General features: G+C 38.4%; 1 protein-coding gene across 1 annotated transcript in view; it reads right to left on the bottom strand.

Moving 5' to 3' along the window:
• Positions 1-6,261: 6,261 nt before the first annotated feature.
• Positions 6,262-20,660, bottom strand: part of LOC103812162 (protein-lysine methyltransferase METTL21E-like) — a 16,021-nt gene continuing 1,622 nt past the window's right edge. Inside the window, exons 2-4 of the mRNA XM_009085171.1 lie at positions 10,110-10,267; positions 7,559-7,676; positions 6,262-6,683 (exon numbers count right to left, since the gene is read on the bottom strand). Of these exons, the coding sequence (XP_009083419.1) occupies positions 6,262-6,683; positions 7,559-7,676; positions 10,110-10,267 (698 nt within the window). The remainder of the gene's footprint in view (positions 6,684-7,558; positions 7,677-10,109; positions 10,268-20,660) is intronic.

Genomic DNA, 20,660 nt, shown 5'->3' on the forward strand with positions numbered 1-20,660 from the left:
CTGCAGGAGTTTACTGAAAAATGGGCACTAGACTGCAAACAAATATTGAATAAAGCTGGGCTATTTTACGCAGCTCAGCAATAATTTCCACATGATTTCTTATCTCTGCAACCTTCTGCACAGCTTGTTCAATAGATTTTTTTCCCCCACTGCATTTTCCTAATTAGAAATGCTGGGTCTCTCCTGACAAAGTTAGTTTTCAGTATAAAACACTGGTTTTAGGGAATATATCAGTTTCAATGAATACACTTTGACTGAAACTATTTAGTTGCCTACCCTGGTGCTAAGAAAAACAGATGTCAAAAGTTGAAGAGTCTCTATCCGCCATGTAGTCTGAGCCAAAACTTTTCAGGCACCTGTGTGGGAGCATTGGGTACCACCTATCCTGGGAGACAGGGCACTAACAGAGGTCCTCAGACATTCAGTGTCACCACCCAGATGAGTCTGTGAAATGTAAGGCTTGTCATCTTATTCAGAGTGAAACACTGTCCAAAAGCTTCCTTCTTTGATGAAGGAGTACAGCCTGGAAAGAGGCAGACTGTGCTTACATAGCACACTTCAATGTATTTTAACAGGGAGCAGGGAGGCTGGACCAGATGACCCACTGTGGCCCCTTCCAAACTTACCCATTCTGTGATTCTGTGATCCATATCAGGCTGAAATGGGTAAGAAAGTGATCTTTCTTCTTGTAGAATCTGAACCTCTAAATCAGACTTAGCAACTATCTCCATCTGTGTCGTCCCATTGAAAAGCAAAGCAACACTGTTCAAGATTCAATAAACTGGAATGAAGCCATTCTTAATGTTTATAGCAGCATGACAGCAGAATGTTCCAGAGTTTCTCTGCTAGGTCACCTGGACCACATGTTTCAGTTGTTCAGGCCACTTGGGGAACATTACTAACAATTTTACTTTGAGAGAACAGCAGAAAAACGTCATGGGAAATCACATGTTCTGAACAAAGATGGTCTCCACCATCAAGAAATCTGTACAGTTACCCAGAGTGCCCATACACTTCAACCAATTAATGCAAGAGTGGTAACGCTCAATAAGCTGATTGACTCCTGGTAGGAACACAGCCAATATCTAATGATCCTTCTACTCTGCTGCCAAGGCTGAGCACCTCGGAACACAGCAGTCATTGCTGCACTCATGGGTGTAATAATCACAGGCATCATGAGAGCAACAACATTTTCTGTTTTCATGAACGGTTTCAACCTTGAAAGAATGTGAGTACAGTCAATAACATGGAGGACAGATGGCCTATAGCTAATTTGTAATAATAATAATCAGATAATATATATAATCTGGGTAATCCAATAATGCAATAATCTCATACTCGAGGTTAAAAATCTCTAACAATCATTGAATTTCTGTCAAAAACACATCCAATTATGGATCTCCTAGAACATAAGTGCTCAGGATTTCAGTGCATTTGGACTTGATGTCTGCATAGCTCCTAAGAGTGCAACATCTCTTAAGTAATGCTGATTTACTTGTCTCTGGATTTCCAATTACCATTTGTCCTCGGAGATAGTAATAGTCACACTGGTGTATTTTGGAGTCTGGTCTTACAGACAAATGGCACAACTGCAGTGCTGTGCCCCACAGGTCTTTTAGAAGAACAGGCAGAGAGGACAAAGGTGGGGGTGGATTTGCACTCTATGAGAAGAAGAGGTTCAAAGGGTTATAGAGAAGATGAAGTCAGAGGTGCATTGCAAAATTACAAAAGACATATGCCCAATTGCAGCAAGAGAAATTCCAACTGGATGTGTGAGGGATCAAAAAAAAAAAGAAATTAAAAGGCTGCTCAGATATGTTGTGAAATCTTTCTTGAAGATTTTCATATACCAACTGAAGAAACTGCGCAACCTGTTCAGACTTTGAATCTGGTACAGATTTGAGCAGGAGGTAGGACTAGGTAGCCTTCAAAGATGCCTTACAATCTGAATGATTCTAAAATTCCAGAGTAGCCAATACAGTCTCTGTATTGCATGTTTGGATGGCATAATCTTAGAAAAGGAAAAACTGATATTTTATTCTTGTCTATTGCAGAGTGCGTAAGGCGTTTATAACTTATCTAGAGTGTCATGGAAGCATTTGGTTTTATGCAATAATGAAATTAATTTAATTTTTTCTTAATGTGAGAAAATTCAAATAAGGTAGAGCACAGCAAATGTTATTTTTACTATGAAAGAACTTTGGTACTGGACTTTCCACTGTGACTGATGTTTAATCACATGACATTTAGCTCAGTTTCCTCTTTGCTTTACCCTGTGTAACAATATTTCCCTGATGTCACAGAGCTATTATAAGAAAGAACATATCAATTTCCTAATTATACCCATGGAGCAATGACATCTTGACAGCATCTACCTCTCTTTCTTTCTCATTGAACTTATTTGACATCACCTCATGGTTCCCTGTGCAGTAACAGTGGCTGTGAGTAGGGAACAGTCCTGCACCTTTCATATCTCCAGATTTCAAAGTGTCTTCTAAATCCATCTAGGTTTCGGGATCATGGGTTGTTAGGTGAAGGTAGTATTTCTTCAGATGACTGAGGCACCTGTGCTGCCATACTCAGTGTTGATTGGCATTAAAGATCCATTAAGGAGGATACATGTGGTATCCTTCTAGTCTTCTTTGCTCACCTAACACTGACTTGTGCTTGTATAATGGCTAATATAAGTTGTTTGCCATTTGTGCCATACATAGTTACTTGGGTGGTTTTTTGGCAGTTACATTTTTCAGGCTAGGGCTCCATTACTGTTTCTAAATGAAAATGAGGTTTGCACAGTAGATCTGTACTGTAGTTTGAATGCTTTTTCTAAATTTTCAGCAGCTGCAGCTTTTTCTTACAGCTGTTATAAGAGACAAAAGCCCAAGTCAGTGGGTTTAATAATGCAAACATAACCAAATCATTCAGAGCTGCAACACTGTAATTCAGCAAGAGAGAGCCAAAAACGCAACATGACCATATGGAAACAACAATATTGAGAGTGTTTGTTACTTTAATTCTGAGAAGAAAAAGGCAATGACTTGTAAAAGACCTTGATGGAGATATCATACAGTAAGCAGCAAAGTAAAACACTGTAATGATTTTATATAAAGTTTATACAAAAAGAACCCTTCCTGAAAACATTAGCACTTGAAAAGCACATTGCTTATGGAAAACTTAGCAAATACCATCAAGTTACTTAAATATACTGTTGCTGAATAAATTATTATTAGGTTAGAATACAGAAAACCCAAGGAATGGATTGAACTCATACCATACATCCCAATTTATCTTTTAAATTAGTATGATCACCATAACACTCTAAAAGCCTACCAGCACAGACTCCCTGGAGTGCCTCAAAGGTGGAGCTCTTTCACTCACAAGTTTAGCCAACCTTCTTTTCTCTTTGCCTTTCACAAACCATGGATACAAATGCCATGTTGTATTAGCAACATAATGCCCTGAGTGACAATTTGATCCTTCATTTGAAATATTAGAACAAGAAACTAGTGATTATTAAAATTATGACCAACTTTAGGGGTCAGTAATACTTGACATTCATGTGAGCCTTGTTCTCAAAGAACAGAAATAAACTCTATTGGCCAACACCACTTACAACCTCACCCTCCACTGGTCATTGCTAATAACCTGCCCATCACACCAGAGGACAAAAGGTGGCTGTACAATAGAGCAGCCAGTCACTGGAGATTTCCCAGGAAGCTTCACACAGTGGAGCTAGGCAGACTTGTGAGAAAGAGAACTGATGCTACATTCCAGTAAATACTAACAAGCTGTTAGGACTAAGTTCCCAATTCTGAATCCTTTCAACAAACATATCTCCTGTTTTCTTCAGCAAGAGCTCAGCAGGGGTAGGCCTGTGGCCCAAATAGGAGGGCTAGTTAGCAGAGCAGCTATTTAGAAGTGATCACACTTAAACACTTTGCTGCAGTCTTCCTCTTTAGCCTTCATCATTTTGGAGTTCACAAGATCATTTCACTGTTACCCATTAATTAAAGTGCCAATCCATTTATCCGTGAAACATTTGTAGACAGAGATGCCCTTTGGAATGCAAGGATTAGTCTCAACTGCAGTAGATTTGATGGTTGTGATTGAGTAAGGAGGAAGGAAGCAGGGAGAGGAAATCAAGAAATTGCAAAGATATTTGTTTGTTTCTTTATTCACTTATGCTGAACTATTTCTAATACACAGTGTGGAAAAAAGTATTTCCATTATGCAGTCATGTTTTTCTACAGCTGTAATGATCTAAGGACATCTGCTTAATAACATTTGTAAGGAGGGGTAATCGTCCATGCCAGCTGGCATAGAGTAATTTTATAGCTATACTGACTGATCCAACAGAAGATGCTGCCTCTATCTACAAACTTTGTCACAGGAAACTAACTGATGAGGATTAGATTTTTAATTAATAACCTCCAAGGCAAACTCTTAGATGTGATCTCCCATCAGGAGAGCTAGAAAGTAGACTTGACTTCCCTTCTCAGCTTGCTGTCCTGGGCTAAGACACACTACTGATCGCTACACTATTTTCTCAGGTCATCCTCCATGTCCCACCAAGGATGATCCCTCTATAGTCACTATGAAGAAAGATGGTCAAGCCTTGTACTATGGTTCCTGACCCTTTCTGAAGTCAGTCTCACTGTTTCCACCTACTCTCTTCTGCCATCACACCTTCCCCCTACAGCTACTTTTTCTCTGCAACCCTTCCTCCAGCAACAGATCCCTCCTGCCACACCCTCATCTACTTTCCCACAAAATTCTCTTCATCACTTCCTTTCACACATAGGATACACAGCTTCCACTGGAAAAGTTTGGTAGCTCAGCCTCTGCTCTCTGCCACACTTCTTCTCTAAAACTGGACACCTTCGTTCCAAGAAAACCCAAGTTCAGCTGGTGGAAAATAGTACATCCCAGTCCACCAGCCATTTACCATAGTTCTGCCCAATACTTGTGCCAGGCAGCAGAGTAAATAAGTAATATACATCTACCACAGTCAGAAGTACAAACACCAATATGTTCTGGAAGTCATCAATAAAAATTGCTCTAATCAACAATACATTAAAGAACTCCTAGAGGGAATACAAATAGAAGCTAAAAAGAAAACGATTGGCAGTTACCAGAGTTTTCATGATACTGGGGCAATTGCCTGCTACAGCAAAGGTGGTAAAGCTCTCTTCTCTAGTCTGCAAGGAACTTCAAGGTCTCAAAATTAACTACAAACAGAATCAGAACATATGGCATGTGGAAAGAATAATTTTATTAATCTCCTCAAAAGACAACTCTTGGACAGGCCACTGAAAACAGGAGCATGCAGTACAGAGTGACTAGGAGGAATGTATTCTGTTTGCCCATACTCCAAAACCAAATATGTAAGCCTGTCCATGCCTCAGCCACACCATGAGAGGCTGGTTTAGTTTTCCACCTCCAGCCACCAGCAGCTGGCAGTGCAAAATCCCTCTTGATGGCCAGTGTAATTTTTCCATTGTTGTTCCCTGAGGTCCAGATAACTGTCTATTTTAGGAGGAGCAGACCTCCAAGAATTTAAGGCCTTTGCAAAGGGCAGCTGGTGATATGCTGTACTCTTCTTATACAAGACCTTTGTTCAAGCAACAAAATATTTAACTCCCTCTTTCCTCATGTGTGCAGCTGTCTGTTGAGGCATCCCTGAATCTAAATAAAAAATGGAAGTATAATCATTAAAACAAAGGGTAACAAATATATTCTATCCCTTAATTATGACAATATATTTCCCCGGTAGTAAGATTTTTTTCAGCTAATTTAATGGCCTATTAAGGGCATTCAAAGGGAGGATTAACATGATAGTGAGAATGGGGAAAGATCAGATTTAACACCACAACTTTTAAATACAAAGATTTATCATAGTCTTAAGTTTTGAATGATTGATTGGTCTTATAAGACACCATTCAAAACTGTAATTGAAAGCTTTTGAAAATATTCATTCCATGACCCATAACAATAATGATAAGACTTGTGAAAGTTATTAAAGTTGTCAGCTTAACATATAAAAGTCAAGAAAAATATCCAAGATACATCACTTCTCTGTGTAAAACTACCGGCAAATTCAACTTAGGAATTTGTTAGGGATGCACTAGGAATATAATGCTTTGTTTTAGCTGTCTCTAAAAATGTCATTCATGTAGTTGTTAGCAGCTACTAACATGGAAATTATTAAAAAGAGAACAAGCTGCAGAACAGCTGAACTTGTCACATCCATGTACCTCTCTTTCAGAACAGTTTAGAAAGTCTGGCTTTCATCCTGCCTTTCCTCATTGCTTTATACAAGGTAATGTCCAAACTAGGGAAATTAGAAATCATCTCTAAGTCAAACAGTGTCTGAAACCTGTCCACAAATTGGTTCTCTCTCTCCAACCTAAATTTCATAGCCCACAGAATAACAGTATCATTCTCGCACAAGTGATCAAATGTTAGGAGGAGTTCTTCCAGGAAGGGATGGTGGTAAACTACATCAGCAGCCATAATGTAGTCAAAGTGACAGGAAGACCTAGGAAAGTTCTTCTCCAGATCAATTCCCCAAGACAACTCTTTAACACAAGGCTGGTGCTTGCATTTCTGCTTTGTATTTTGGACAACGTTGTGTTGCAGGTTTCCCAGTAGCTCTGGCAAATCTGTGGCAGTCACAAGGGCACCTGTGACATGGAGAAGACAAATGTAATATTTGAATATACTTGTGTAAAAGCCCATTCACAACAGCTACTACACAAGGAACTGGTTTTACCAGGTAGCTCTCACTGAGGGGGACAGGACAATGCAGATGTTCCCAATAACTCTGAGACATTGTGCTTTAAACAAATAATTGGTTCTCAGTAGTTCTATTCTACAGGTTGCCATCTAAATGCAGCTGGTGGGGAGAAATCAAATAGTTACTGTATCTTGATAACACATTGGTTAAAAGTACAGTGAGCAACTAGGGATTGAAGAATACCAGTTACTGACTGGCATGAGATTTAAGAATTGTCTCTGGTTCTTTCCTTTTCATATAGGAAGAAGTTTTCTCAGACTACAGAAAGCTAAAATTCTGTTAAAATGCAGAAACCACTGACCCGGATTACTCTTGAGGAAGAATAGGCTGCTGTGAAAGAAAACACAACAGTGTCTATAGCTGAGAAATCAAGTTGCTGAAGGAAAATATAGAAACACAAATGGATAGAAAGCAACCTGTCATCCCAGAGCTGTCAGGTCAATGGAAGGAGATGCATTGGTCACCTATTTTGGCTGCATGTGTTTGCCACTGACAACCTGTGAAGCCACTAATTTCTTATTTTGGTTCCCTGTTTAACACAGTTAATGACAACATATCTACTGGGACCTCCTTTATTGCATCAAAACACTCATAGAAGAAAAATACAGTATGTTTCCAAACAAGCCTTTTAGAATTTACTGTTTATTGCTCTTGGAAGCTTTTGAACAACAGTCTTTTAGAAGAACTAAGCCACTTCCTTTGTCCTCTAGTATTTCTCTGAGGGATGGTTCCAAGAGCATAAAAGCAATGGCACATACTCACCCAGCAAACTGGCTACTATGGAGACCAACCCAGTTCCAGCTCCAATTTCAATCACATTTTTGTCAACCAAATTGTATTGTTTAGTATTAGTTTCCAAAAAATAACACAGAACAAGGGCCTGTAGGGAAGGAAATTCATGAACATACTGAAGAAATTAATGAAATAAACCCCTTCAATAAATATACATCATCATTTAAAAGCATGCAGAATTGTTGTCTGTTGTCCAAGCACTGTCCCTAAAAGATCACAGCTCACTATAATCTTTGAGCTCTGTAGGTCACAAAATAAATGTCACAACATGCCTCCATATAGGTTAGCAAATTATTGCAGCCAGAAGGAACAACTACAATTAGATCATCTGTCATGATGCATAGCACAAGCTGTAAAATTCCATCAGCAATTCCTATTTATAACCAGACTTACTTCTGGTTGAGTTAAAAGGTGTCCTTCTCAAAGACATCTTGAGATAAGGACTGCTTGTGAGAGAAAATCCACATCAACCCTTGTTAAATTCTTCTAATAGTCAATTATTCCAAATAATAATTAATTATCATATTTCAAAAGAGACTAATAGATTTACCCCCTTTTCTTCTGGTTTGCTTTGTTTTCAGTTTCTGTGTGCTCACTTTGTTATGCTTAGCAAACTTTCATAGCAAATATAGCCACAAAAATCCCTCTACAACAGATTCATTACTCATGTATTTATAAACAGTGACTAAGAAGCTTCTTTAGCTCTTCTGCCCTGTCTCACACTGACCAGTAAGTTTTAGTTCACTGTTGAAATAGAAATTGGAAATTTTATTTCTCTGGCAAAGAGAAATAGCTTGTTTCCCATATTTTTCCCAGACTTGGATAATTATGTAGTCTCCATTGACAAATACATATGATGGTGGCCACATCCTCTTGCAATACAGATGACCATTTGGAAAGGCAATTATTAGTGGCTTGGTCTGGCACAGCAAAGTTACACTCTTAGTTTAGCTTTTATCTAATTAAGAAGCAGAAGGAAAGGAACAGGACTGTTGACCTAATGCTGACATGCTAGAAATTCAAACAAAGTTTTTGTTTTCTATCTCTTAATTCAGAGCATAAGAGGAGTTTTTTCATGTCAATGTACATTTATCACACGATCAACAAAGCTGTGATATAGAAATCAGTCTGTAAGAACAAGGACTAATTACAATCAGGTTCCTAAAGACTGGGTCTGATATGTGAGTGATACCTGACCTTATATGAGGATGTTCTGTTAGTTCCATAATTCCTATAATTTCTTCCCTCAGAGTTTTGCCACATTCTGTTGTAGAAACTGGCTTGTAGAATCAAAGTTTCTCAGGATTAAATTAGGGAAACTTTGAAGATTACCTCCTTTCCATGAAATGTGCTAAAACTTTACTTTCCTGAAAGTTTCTGCCCTCTTTGCAAATTTGGCTGACATTTTTCAGAAGAGTTCAAGTACAGCTAGATAGAACAGGAAAGGAGAACATTAAGAGACACAGGTTTTGTCCTTCCATGACAAAACTAGCTAAGCCATTCCAGAGAAAATCATATGCTTTTCAGTACAGCCCACAATTCTGTGAGAGCAATTGGCAGTCAGCCAAACTTTCCTTGAAGAAATGCACTCAGGTTGCTAAGACATATAGCATAAATAACTTGTCCAGGACTGCTCAAACAAGGAATATCATTTGGACTTCAAAAGAGCAGAGTAAGCCAAGTCTCCTCAGCTGAACTGCAGCCATACTTCTTAAAAATAGTACGATCCTAGGAGGCTGATACAGTTGGGACAGAAATGGAGCCTCCTGTGTTTTCCATCCTCTCTCTCCTATATGGGCTGTTCTCCAAAAGCCACAAGCATCAGTGGTGCATCATGACACCTCTCTGGTGGTTCCTTTCAGTCTTTTTACTTCAAAACAGTCAGTTAGCTGCACTGCACATATTCAAAACCTTGAAGAAGACTCTTTGTATGGTGGGTGTGTTGATGGTTGTCAGATCAAGAGCCAAGGACAATGCTTCTCTCACTAGTTTTCTGGCTGTTTAAGAAACTTAAAGTTCCATCTGAACCTCTTCCCATGTCTGTATATGTACAAGGCAAATTTGTATCTTGCATGAGCAGGTTGATTAGCTTCTATGAGTTCTAGTACCTTGTGAACCTGTATTACAGTTGTTTCTGCAAACTGGATCTGCCTGCTACAAAGCTGTCTGTATTTATAAAATGTATAGAAATGCAATCATCATAAAACTACCATATTTCCTTCAAAATATGCTTCTAATTGATCAATAGGACCAAAAGTTCCTGGTAGGTGAGGAGGGGACACAAGATCATACATCTTGTGTAACAGGAGCACAAACAAGAAATACCATTTAAGCTTTGAGAACAAGGGATTCACAGAAAACCAGGCTAAATTCAGGTTTGGGATTTGCAGAATGGAGACAGAAAAGCAGAGAATTATTTCCTTTTGTTTACAACACATAACAAAACATATTTATCATGCAAATTTAAAAGTGCTAGAAGAATCCAAAAATATAAAACATCACTACTACAAAAATATCATACCGATGGCCAGACAACTGCTCCATAACAATCAGTGGTTTCTGAAATTCTTATCTCATGGCCAGCAAAGTGAAAGCCTTCCCAGGCCTTATGAGTTATAAGAGCAGGAAAAAAACGTCTCCTCATGATTTCTGCAACTATTTGTTCATCTTCTTTTTCCCCTGGAAGCAAAAGTATAAAAGGTCAAACGGGCTGAGTGGACTGATAATGAAACTACCAATTTGTATTGAAAAGCTGATTTGGAAGCAAGAACATGAATACAAAACACATTTAACCATTAATGGTTAGCATGATACATGCTAATTCTCCTGAATTCTAATTGAAGTTTTCAGTTTATGACTAAATAATTTCTTTCCTGTTTTGCTGAAGCAGCCAAGTTCATAAAAAGCAAAGAATGAGAACGTTACCATATATTGCTTTCCATTTCAGCAATCCACAGGAAATTTTTTAACCTCTTTTTTCCTACAAGAACAGCTGCCCTAGTATAGACACTCACAGTCTTATGTGCCCAGATTTTTCATTATTTCCCATATCCTTTTACTGTTCACTTTCCCCACATTATGGTTCTTTATGACAGTAAACAAAAGGAGCCAGAGTATCATTTATAAGTCTGTCACAAAACTTGTGAAACAGATCCTAGCAACACAAATTATGACAGACAAGAGTGAAAGCACCAGTGTTGTCAGGAAAGCTTATCCACCCACCCCAACAGAGCCCTGTCAGAGGGATTCTTTCCAGTTGGCTTGATATCCTGAATGCCATCCCTGTTGCTAAGCAAAGGATATTTATGATAGCTAACATAATCCCGGATAACTCTTTTACAGGAGAGGATTCATTCTTTTTTAGCTGAATACCAAGCTAGTTTCAGTTTTGCCATCATCACACAAAGCTTGCACCACAATGTTAGGAAAAATGATATGCAAGTCAAGTCATTCAGAACAATTTCTTAGGAAAGTCTAGAATCATTCCAAGTGTTCACAGGAATTTTGTTTCCAATGCCAACTATGATCTTGGCAAATAAGCTAAAGCAAAACATGTTTACAAGCTACACCTCCCAGAAAGCATGCTAGAGAATTAGATAACTGGGTTACCACTTTGTCCAAAGCAGAGCTTCTGTGTCAAGCCTGCAGCTTCCATTGAAATCACAGATATCAAGATTGGGATCTGCATGAAAACTGCAGGCCCAGTGGCTATTGAAAGTGAAAATATTTATGTTTTCATCAGCACAAAACATATTGGTCTACCAAAGATTCTTCACATTATCTTCCTCCTCATATCACTGCAGTCACAGGAACGACAGCACCAAGTGTTGTCATTTGCTCTGCCATGTGCCTCAGTATCTCTATTGCCATAACCATTGACAAAGTCTCTCTCTCCCTTCCTTGTGATGCCAGGCCCAAGGAACAAAAGCAGAGGTGAACAAAGAGAGAGATGATACCAAACAAAAGCACATCAGGATGAGGTTCAGGCTTATTAGTCAGTGCTTTAGGCTTGTAACTCAACTTTAAGCATCAGAGGAAACTAGAGGACAGCAACAAACAAGGAACAAAGAACAGAAACAGAAGACAACTAACCACAGTACCCCAAGAATTTACTGTGGAGGGAGAATCCTAATCATGGGATATAGCAAATTAATGCAATGCTTATACTACATGAAAAAATACAAATAATATAATTTTATAAAGGTAACAAAAATAAAATAGCCAACATTGAAACTATGGTATTTCAACATGTTCAAAAACAAGCAGTATGTGTCAGCCCATTACATCTTTTTCAAACCTCTAATGTTAAGTTGAGAGAAAACACATGTGTCATTGTGCCTGTAATCAGGGAGCTCCACACAAATGTGAGTTAAGTGCCAGAGAAATGCTGCTCCAAGGCAAAATTAATCTTTTCTTTTATGAAAGAAATAATATAAAGCTGTGTCATTACACATATCATAACTGTATTTAATATATCATCCTGTTTCCAGGCATACCAGATGCAGCCTGCTTTTAATCTTCTCCCATTGCTTGGAGCAGTTTGATCTTGTCCTGTGATCATTACTAGCTGTGGAAGTAAAAGCTCTTCTTTCTATTACCTCACAATTACAACCATTTTTCTTGATTCTTCCTCCCTCGACATCTGTTCTGGATCCAATTTTGTTGAGAAGCTGCTAACTTATTAAGTCCTTACTTATAAAGCTTCTGCCAGAAGATCTATAAAACTTTAGCATCTACCTCTCTAGCACTCAATAAACATTTCCCACCTATTCCCTATGGGATCAGCAAACTTTCTACTTCAGGCTTGTGCAGCACCTACACTAACAGAGTTTGTAGGCCACTGTTCCCTTCTGAAGCTAAACTGTTCACACCCCTGAAAGAGACCCAAATTTATAACACCACCTAACCTTTTGCCCATCTTATCCTTTTGGTAATCCTCCAGTTGCGTTGTCTGGAGGATTTATATTTCTTTATTTACCCTTAAGATGATAGTACTAATGTGAAGAAGCAAAAAGAACATCAGTTTCATCAGAGTTATCATATGTTAGACAGGCTTTAAAATCTCAATCAGAAATTTTACCAGGACCAGAGTGATAATGATCCTGACAAGGACTGCTGACAAAACTAGGAATGCAGACTTTTAGTCAGATTAATTTACTTTCATACAAGCTTCCCTTTGTACTGCAAAAGGCATTTCTCTGTTTGCTGCTTTTTATCTTTCAGAATACCTTCTTATGGGATTTCATAAAAGAAGTTAATTTTTCTGAAACTGCCTTCAGAGCAGTCAAAACAGAGAAGTAAAGAACTAGTGGGAAATCTTTCAAGCAACATTAAAATTGTTGCCAGTGTAAGTAAAATCCAAGTAAGATGAAGTCTTAATACCTGAAACCATTAAGAAAATTCTACTGGTACTGTGATCAAACTAGTGTCATGATAACAGATGTAAAAAGCTGAAAGGGAGTTATTCTCCTGGAAGTGTTTATTTCTGTGTTAGTCCATATTGTCTTGTTCAGGACGAAAATAAATTTGAACTTATGATGCAATGAATGGATTTTAGTGACATTTTAAGACAACAGCTGACTTGTCAGTAGAATAGGATCAGACAAGACAGGAGGAGGACTGACCTGATTCTCAATTCTTGTAAAAATGGAAGTACATGATGGGCATTTTCAACAATACTACTTAACCACCTGTACTGCACTGCCAGAACTTAAAGTTCTGCTAGGATTCATACCTTCCTTCTTCATTTGTCTGTGTTTGACCAGGTAGGTTTGCCCTCACTCCTCTTCTGTGATGTGGAGAGGCATGGAAGAGGTATATACATAGAATGATCTTCTTCAGCCTATTTATCTATTTGCATGAGCATGCATACACAGAAAACCCTGGAGTTTCAAGAGCAAGAACATTCAAGTGCATTTACATGAAGATGAAGCAGTACAGATAGCATATAGAAATTGAGATAATCTTTCTTAGTGAAGCAGACAGTGCTCCTTTAGTCTTGAACTTCTATTCACAAAGAAGTTCCCATGTATAGATGCCCCAAATTATTCAAGAAATCAGACTTGAATGTCTTTAAGTTTCTTAAGATTTTTTGACTGAAAAGTTGATTTCTTACAGTGTTCTTTGAAATATTTCAGATAAAGCATTGTTTATTAGAGAGGTCTAATGTCTTTGGAGTATGTTTTTTGAACTCCCTTGATTTTAAGTTAATATCAGGGCTGAGGGAAAAAGCCTCACACACCACTGACACATCTTGCACTGTATCAACCACATGCAAAGAGCATAAACATTACTCTCAAAGGCAAAGCAATCATCATTATTACAACTGAAATGTGAGCATAGTTTTCCAAAGAGACATACTAAATCATGTGGAAGACTGCAATTGTGAAGTGGTGGCAGGTTAGAGAAACTTGTGTCAAGCTGGAAAATTTTGTGTAGGGAGCCAGAGGATTTTTTGACACATTCACAAGTCAAACGTTAAAATGTGATATGTTAGAAGAAAACCTAAAGAAAAGGATCTGAGTTCTGCTGAGACAGATCTGGATGAGTCCTTAAAGCAGGGAAGGTAAGGTGGAACAAAAATAACAGGAGATAGACCAGGTCAGAATGGAAGAAGTTGCAAATTGCAACATCTTTTCCTGTAACAATGATCCTTCATTGTTCAGACTATCTTTATCTGCACACTTTGCTTAGAATGAGTAGAAATAGTACCTGTTTAGAAATGAGCTACATGATCAGCTGTTCCCATTACACCACTTGTCACATAAAATCGTGCCTGGAAGTATACAGCTCCATCAGGAAATGGTAACCTTAAAATTCAGTTGGGTATCTTCCATCAATTAGTAACATATGTTAAATCTCTCACTGCATAAATAATTATACTGCCTACATTATTGCGTTCTCCACTGAATGGAAAGGGAGCAGAGACAGGCCCTGTAATCCAGCACTTAAAAAGCAGGAAAAGCAGCAAGTACAAGTGGGCTATGTTAAAATTATAATTTAAAAAAAAATTTCCACTGTTTAGATACCTGAATTAAAATGTGACTAAAAATGTAAAATTGCCCTTCTACATGAAAGCTGTGAAGAATGTATTAGCAGCCAATATCTCCATTTTCAGACTCATTCACAAATAACACACAGAGTAACAAAACATACTCCAAGTACTTTGCTAATGGATTAGGACTGCATTAATTCAGAAACAAAAGTTTCACCCAATGATACATCGAAACAGCCTAGAAAGAAAAGATACATATTAGTTTCTTTCAAGTCCTGGCCTGACCCTACTTAATCTCTTGGGGTCAAATGGCATTACAGACCAAGGTCATAAAGAAATAAGACCCAGTCATCTTCTGCTTCTCTCCTGCTTTGATGGATCTTCTCCAACTGGCATAAGGAATGAAACTCAAGACTTCAACATGAACTTGTCCTGACAAAGTTCAGCCCTATAGCAACATATCCTCTCTTCTTCAGAAGGGGCACACTCTCATGTGTAGAGTTTGGATTTAAAAATTACCATTCAGATTTGCACTTAAAAATATTTTAATACCATGTATCAACAGCTGTGAAGGCATACATGGTTCCTTTACAACTTCTCAGCAATTGCCTCAGAGTTTGATGAACACAGGACTACCTGTGTTGATAATACTGTTTGAGTAACACAAGAGAGAAAGTTCCAATGATTCATAATAGCCAGGACTCTTCAGATCCCTCCACTCTGGACACATGGGATTGGAGTCATCCAAACTGAATATTTCAGATGTATTTTATACAGATCAAATGGACATAATATATATAATATACATTTCATATATTATATATATACACATATATATATAAATACATAATAGCTATCTATATATCCCAAAGTCAAGAGGATACCTGCAGAAAGGTCAGTGAGGGAACAAATTTGCGACCAGTTCTGTAACTGTAAGAGATGAGTGGAGAAGAGTTACATTACTCCACTGATAGAAATGATCAGAAGGTATCTCCCTGAATCCACATGGGGATTTCCAATGTCCCAGACCAACTTTACCGTAAAACTACATACAGATCCCAATACAAAGACTCTGGAGTCTCAGAAGTTTTACTGAGCCACTGATACGTCAGGATCAGAGCCCTGGTCTTCCAAGTTACAGATGGCTCCATGGGTACATACCCAATCCTGAATCACAAAATAGTCCCAAAATTCCAGGTGATATCACTTTAGTATCTTTATTTCATTCCATTTCAGCCTAAGGACCCTTAAAGGAAGAGGTTAGGAGGGAAATCTAATCATGCCTTTTACTTCTGAGAAGTCAGATGTAATCTACACCTTTCTAAGAACATAAAGCAAAGTACCACTCCAGTATTTGTCTAAACTACACAGCTATTTTCTCCTTACTTCATTCCTACCTACAAAGAGGGAGATAATCACATAAGTGTAAGCATTCCAGTACATCCATTACAAGCTCAGCCTCCTGAAGTGATGGCAATGAAGAGGTGTATTACATTGATTAATCTGTGATACTAGGTCAGGATAAAATAATGCTTGAAACTTTATATTTTAAAATGCAGAAATACAAAACTGCCACCCACAGGCAGCCTCTTCTCAGCCAAGAGACAAGATGCACTTAGTCCAGATCATGAGGACACAAGAACAGGAGAGGGGTGTGCTCACAGTATCCAGTCTATGTATTTACCCTGGCTTGAAAAGCATGTTTTCAATTTGAAATTTACACCACTGACACCCCAGCTCCATCCAAGCCACAGGTCATCTAAAACCATTAAAAGGCTGAAAATAGAAGCACTGTACTCAGTTTACCTCATGAACACATAATGAATTCAAATGTGCCAAGGACTTCCTTTGTTACTTTGCCATGTTTGTCTGTCATTGAAAACATCTTCAGGTCTAGTCTCAGCAGCTATTTAGTCTCTAAAAATAATGAAATTTGACTACAAAAACACACTGTGTTCTTAAATTATACCATATAATGTACTTTATAAAAGGCAGCCAATTTCCTGATGGATAGGAAGGCTCTAGATGAGTAATTTAAACACTGTAAGCCATTGTCTAGTCTAATCTTCCACATCTCTTAGCTTTGTCAAGAGTGCTTTGTGCCACTGAAAGCTCTTACTTTCCTGTACTGGCATCACAGAACGCAGACACACCAGGTAGCACTGCTAGCAGAACAGCAGAGATTCAAGAAAGTGTCCTCAGTTTTCCCTTACCAATAATTCTGCATTTTTAAAATATTTCTATGAGTAAAGGACCTGAAAGTAACCTAACACCACCAATCCAAGCAAACGTACCACCTTTCCCATGTGGCAGATGAGAAATATTGTTTATTGGTGAAATGCAGTTACTGCAAAGGCTAAAGAAATGAAAATAGGAAACATGGGCACATGGCTGAGAGGGAAGAATATGCTACAGACCTCTCTACAGAGTTAATGTATGCTTTGATTATTTCAGTGTTGTCTCCAAATTCTGTTCTGTTGGGTACTGGCTGGGGTTAAGCCATGACATATATATACACAAGAAGTTTCCACTTAAGTTTAGCAATGATTGCAGCAGAAGTGAGTCTACTTGTTAGGGGAGAGAAAAGGAACTGAGAAGTGTTAAAATAATGACTTTTTACTGATGTTTACTAGAGTATTTGAATGCTGCCACTTTCAAACAAAAGAGCTCAGAGCTAACTTACTATAAGATAGACAAGAGGTAAATAAAAAGAAGAGTTACTTTTAGACTATTCTGTTTTGCTGTGAAGGTGCAGTTTAGTTCTAGTCATTCCTTAATTGAGTTATATTACCTCTTTTACAATTTTTTTTTGTTTAGAGACAGGTTGTTGCCTAAGAGCAGTAGAATTTAAGTTCTGAGATTTCTCAGTCTTCCAGTGAAGAAAAAAAAATGTAGGTAACTAATGGTGTGACTTCCATGAGCCAGGGTGTGTAGGCGTGTGATCCTACAGAACTAGGTGCTTCCCCTCCCCTCCATCACCACTAGAGGTAGGCCATCTGGAAACCAGGATTGCAAGAATCATGCTAGAAGGACAAGCAAGGAAAAGCCCAGCTACAAGCTGAGTGCTCAGTTGTGAAGAGGCAGACTAGGGCTTCACGCTCAGGTCCCAGGATATTTTTCACATCTTACATCACAGTCTTTGAAGTCAGTGGGAAAGTGTCAGAAGGGACTGAGAGAGATACAAAGTATCTTTAGAAGTAACCCAGTAAATAGGAACGAGCTGCTGAATTACTCCATCTTCCCAGCTCAATGTCTTAATTTTTAAGTTACAGGGCTGGGCTGCCTCTCACTTGGCTCCATTCCAACTGTGTCCTGTTTAAGGCTACTTTCTGGACTCCACCAAGATACTTGACACGATGGAAGGAACTGCTATCAATTAGGCCATCTGTCAAGCAGGGTAAGTAGAAGGAGTGTGTCCCTTCTAAAATGTCAGGAGTTATGAGAAGGTTACCAGGTCAGCATTTTCTCAGATATTTATGGATTAAAAACTAAGCCCTGGCCAAGTGAAGTGAGACGATGGACTGTCAAGGACAAGTATACCTTGCAAACCTGCTCTCCTCCTTTTGTCTCAGAGATAAAATTATTCAGGAGTGAATTTACATAATGCAGCTAGGGTAAAGTAATTTACTATCCCAAGAAATTAAGATGGGAGTGGTAGAATCCGATCTCAGAAACATTTAGCGAAGGAGAGTTAAAGCTAATGATTGTGGGAAAATATGTGGGGAAAGAAAAAAGACATTTAATGATGCAGGTCCAGAGAACACAGGAGGAAAGATCAGACTAGGTGAGGACATACCTGTAAGCTGAGAACAAATAGTAATGGGAATCATGGACAAAAATAAGGAGATTTAAACTGAAGAACTTATGACAAGTTAAGTAAGAAGCAAAGAGCACCACACAAAGAGCTCAAACTGAGGGTGGTGTGATGCTGGAACAGCTTGCCCAGAGAAGTTGTGGATGCCCCATCTCTGGAAGTATTCATGGTTGGATGCAACTTTGAGCAACCTGGTTGAGTGAAAGGTGTCCCTGTCCATGGCAGAGAGGTCAGAACTAGATCTTTAAGGTCCTTTCCAACCCAAACCATTATGAGATCCTATGATCCTATGACTAGAACTTGCAGAGAAACTGGAGTAATGACCCTGAGAAACAGATATTGAGACTGGGTAAGTGAAATAATAAAAGAGGAATGGGTTAGGCAGTGGAGAAAAAGGATAAGAACAAGGAAGGCACAGGCTCAGGGTGATTGAGCAGGTAAGTCTCCATGCAGTAGGTTCAGCACCCTTTACCTCCAGAACTTGGCATGGAATTTAATATGCCAAAGACTGGTGTCAGATAAAACTGTAGAGATATCCCATTTCCCATTCATGCCTCCTCATCCTCTCATACTAGTGTTTCTAGACATGGAAGAGAATCACCTGCTATTGCTATCAACACAGTTACTCTGTTAGCTAAGTGGAATATATTTCTGCGTTTGATCTAAATATTCTGCTCTACTAACTAATTTTGCTTACATTGGCCTAATGTTATAGAACTCAATTTATTTTCATAATTCAAATGCTGAAGAAATTACATGCAGACTCACTCCTCCCTGCCCTGAATCCTGCATGAAGAGTATCAGTAATGGAGAGTCAAGATTTCAGAAGCATAGACTGTGCAACTTTACCTCAGCTCTCATGTACAATGCACAATGTCAGTCATCAATATTTCAGTCTTTAGTAGTTCTATCTTTAATATTTATTCTTCTAGATTTTTCTTCTCCCAATGATCATGCTTGAGCTCTCTGTTCAAAAACGAATTACACACAAGGAAAGGGAATTGCATTAAAGAAAATCTCAATATTAAGGCACCTGAATGGTGCTTTGTAGATCAGTAATCTATGCAAATCCCTATCAGCCATCCTCCTGTACAATGTGAGCTTTCCAGAGAAGGTCATCAATTTAGGGTACTCCAAAAAAAAATTTGAAAGTGAAATTACAAATATTAGCTTTGATAAGCAAATAATTAGTTTTAAGTATTGCAGTCATGCCTGAAGCTCCACTTTGCCTTACTGAACAGGCAGCAAAGCAAAACTGCATGCTGAGCTCTCTTGAAAAAGCAGAAGCCCAAAAGCTCTACATGGAACACAACAGAGCTGAGATTTTAAACAAAAATATTATGAAAATTAAAATTATTTTAAAACCCTCCTCCTTTCGCACTCAGCTGTAGAACACAACTAGAACCCATCCCAAAACACGTGCACTTCCCTTAAACCTTGTCTACTCTTAGTGCCTGCTAAAAAATGGACGACACATATCGCTTTTTGGATCTTGAAAGATGTGCAGCCATGAAAGTGCTTAAGAGAAGAGGCTGCCAACAGCCCCTGGAGGCATTTGAATGTTGGGTCGGAGACTGTCTAGACAGAAACCAAGCTTGTAATAACCAATTCTCCCTAACTGACAGCCTGTAAACAAACCTCTCTGAATAGCTTGATCGTACTCATTGCTTCATTCTCTGGAATCAGTCACAGGCAAATAGCTGGAGGACAGGTGCCAGGCACTGGTAGGAAACTGCCAGGACAAGAGTATGCAGGTATAACATAGTTTAGATACTTACTGCATAGCTAGACTGTTACAACAGTGCTATCTGTTGTATTTTCTGTGCAAGTGCCATAAAAACAATGCTTCAGAAAAAATGCATGAGAAGATAGCTCATTGTCAGCAAGACACCTTGTTCCTTATACTTAGCAATATTCTTAAGTGCAACAAGAAAGCATAGTGAAATAAGAAACATTTTACCTTCTGGTCTTTCCAATTCTCTTACCAGTCCATTTTGTAGACAATTATGTTGTGATGACACCATATCCATACTATGTCACAAACCCTGGGACAGAGAAGCACAAGCCTGACTGAAAAGATCTACTTTTATTTCTTTTTTCCCCACACGTTTCATTTAAAAAAAAATTATTTTTACATATATGATGCTAGAATTTACTTCTATTGATAATAAAGACATGTTGACACATATTCAATATTCAAACCATAAAAGAACTAGGAGTAAACTAGTTCAGCTCTCAAAGAGGTAGAAGAGCAGATTGCTGGA

This window comes from Acanthisitta chloris, unplaced genomic scaffold (assembly GCF_000695815.1).
Source record: "Acanthisitta chloris isolate BGI_N310 unplaced genomic scaffold, ASM69581v1 scaffold3802, whole genome shotgun sequence".
NCBI lineage: Eukaryota > Metazoa > Chordata > Aves > Passeriformes > Acanthisittidae > Acanthisitta > Acanthisitta chloris.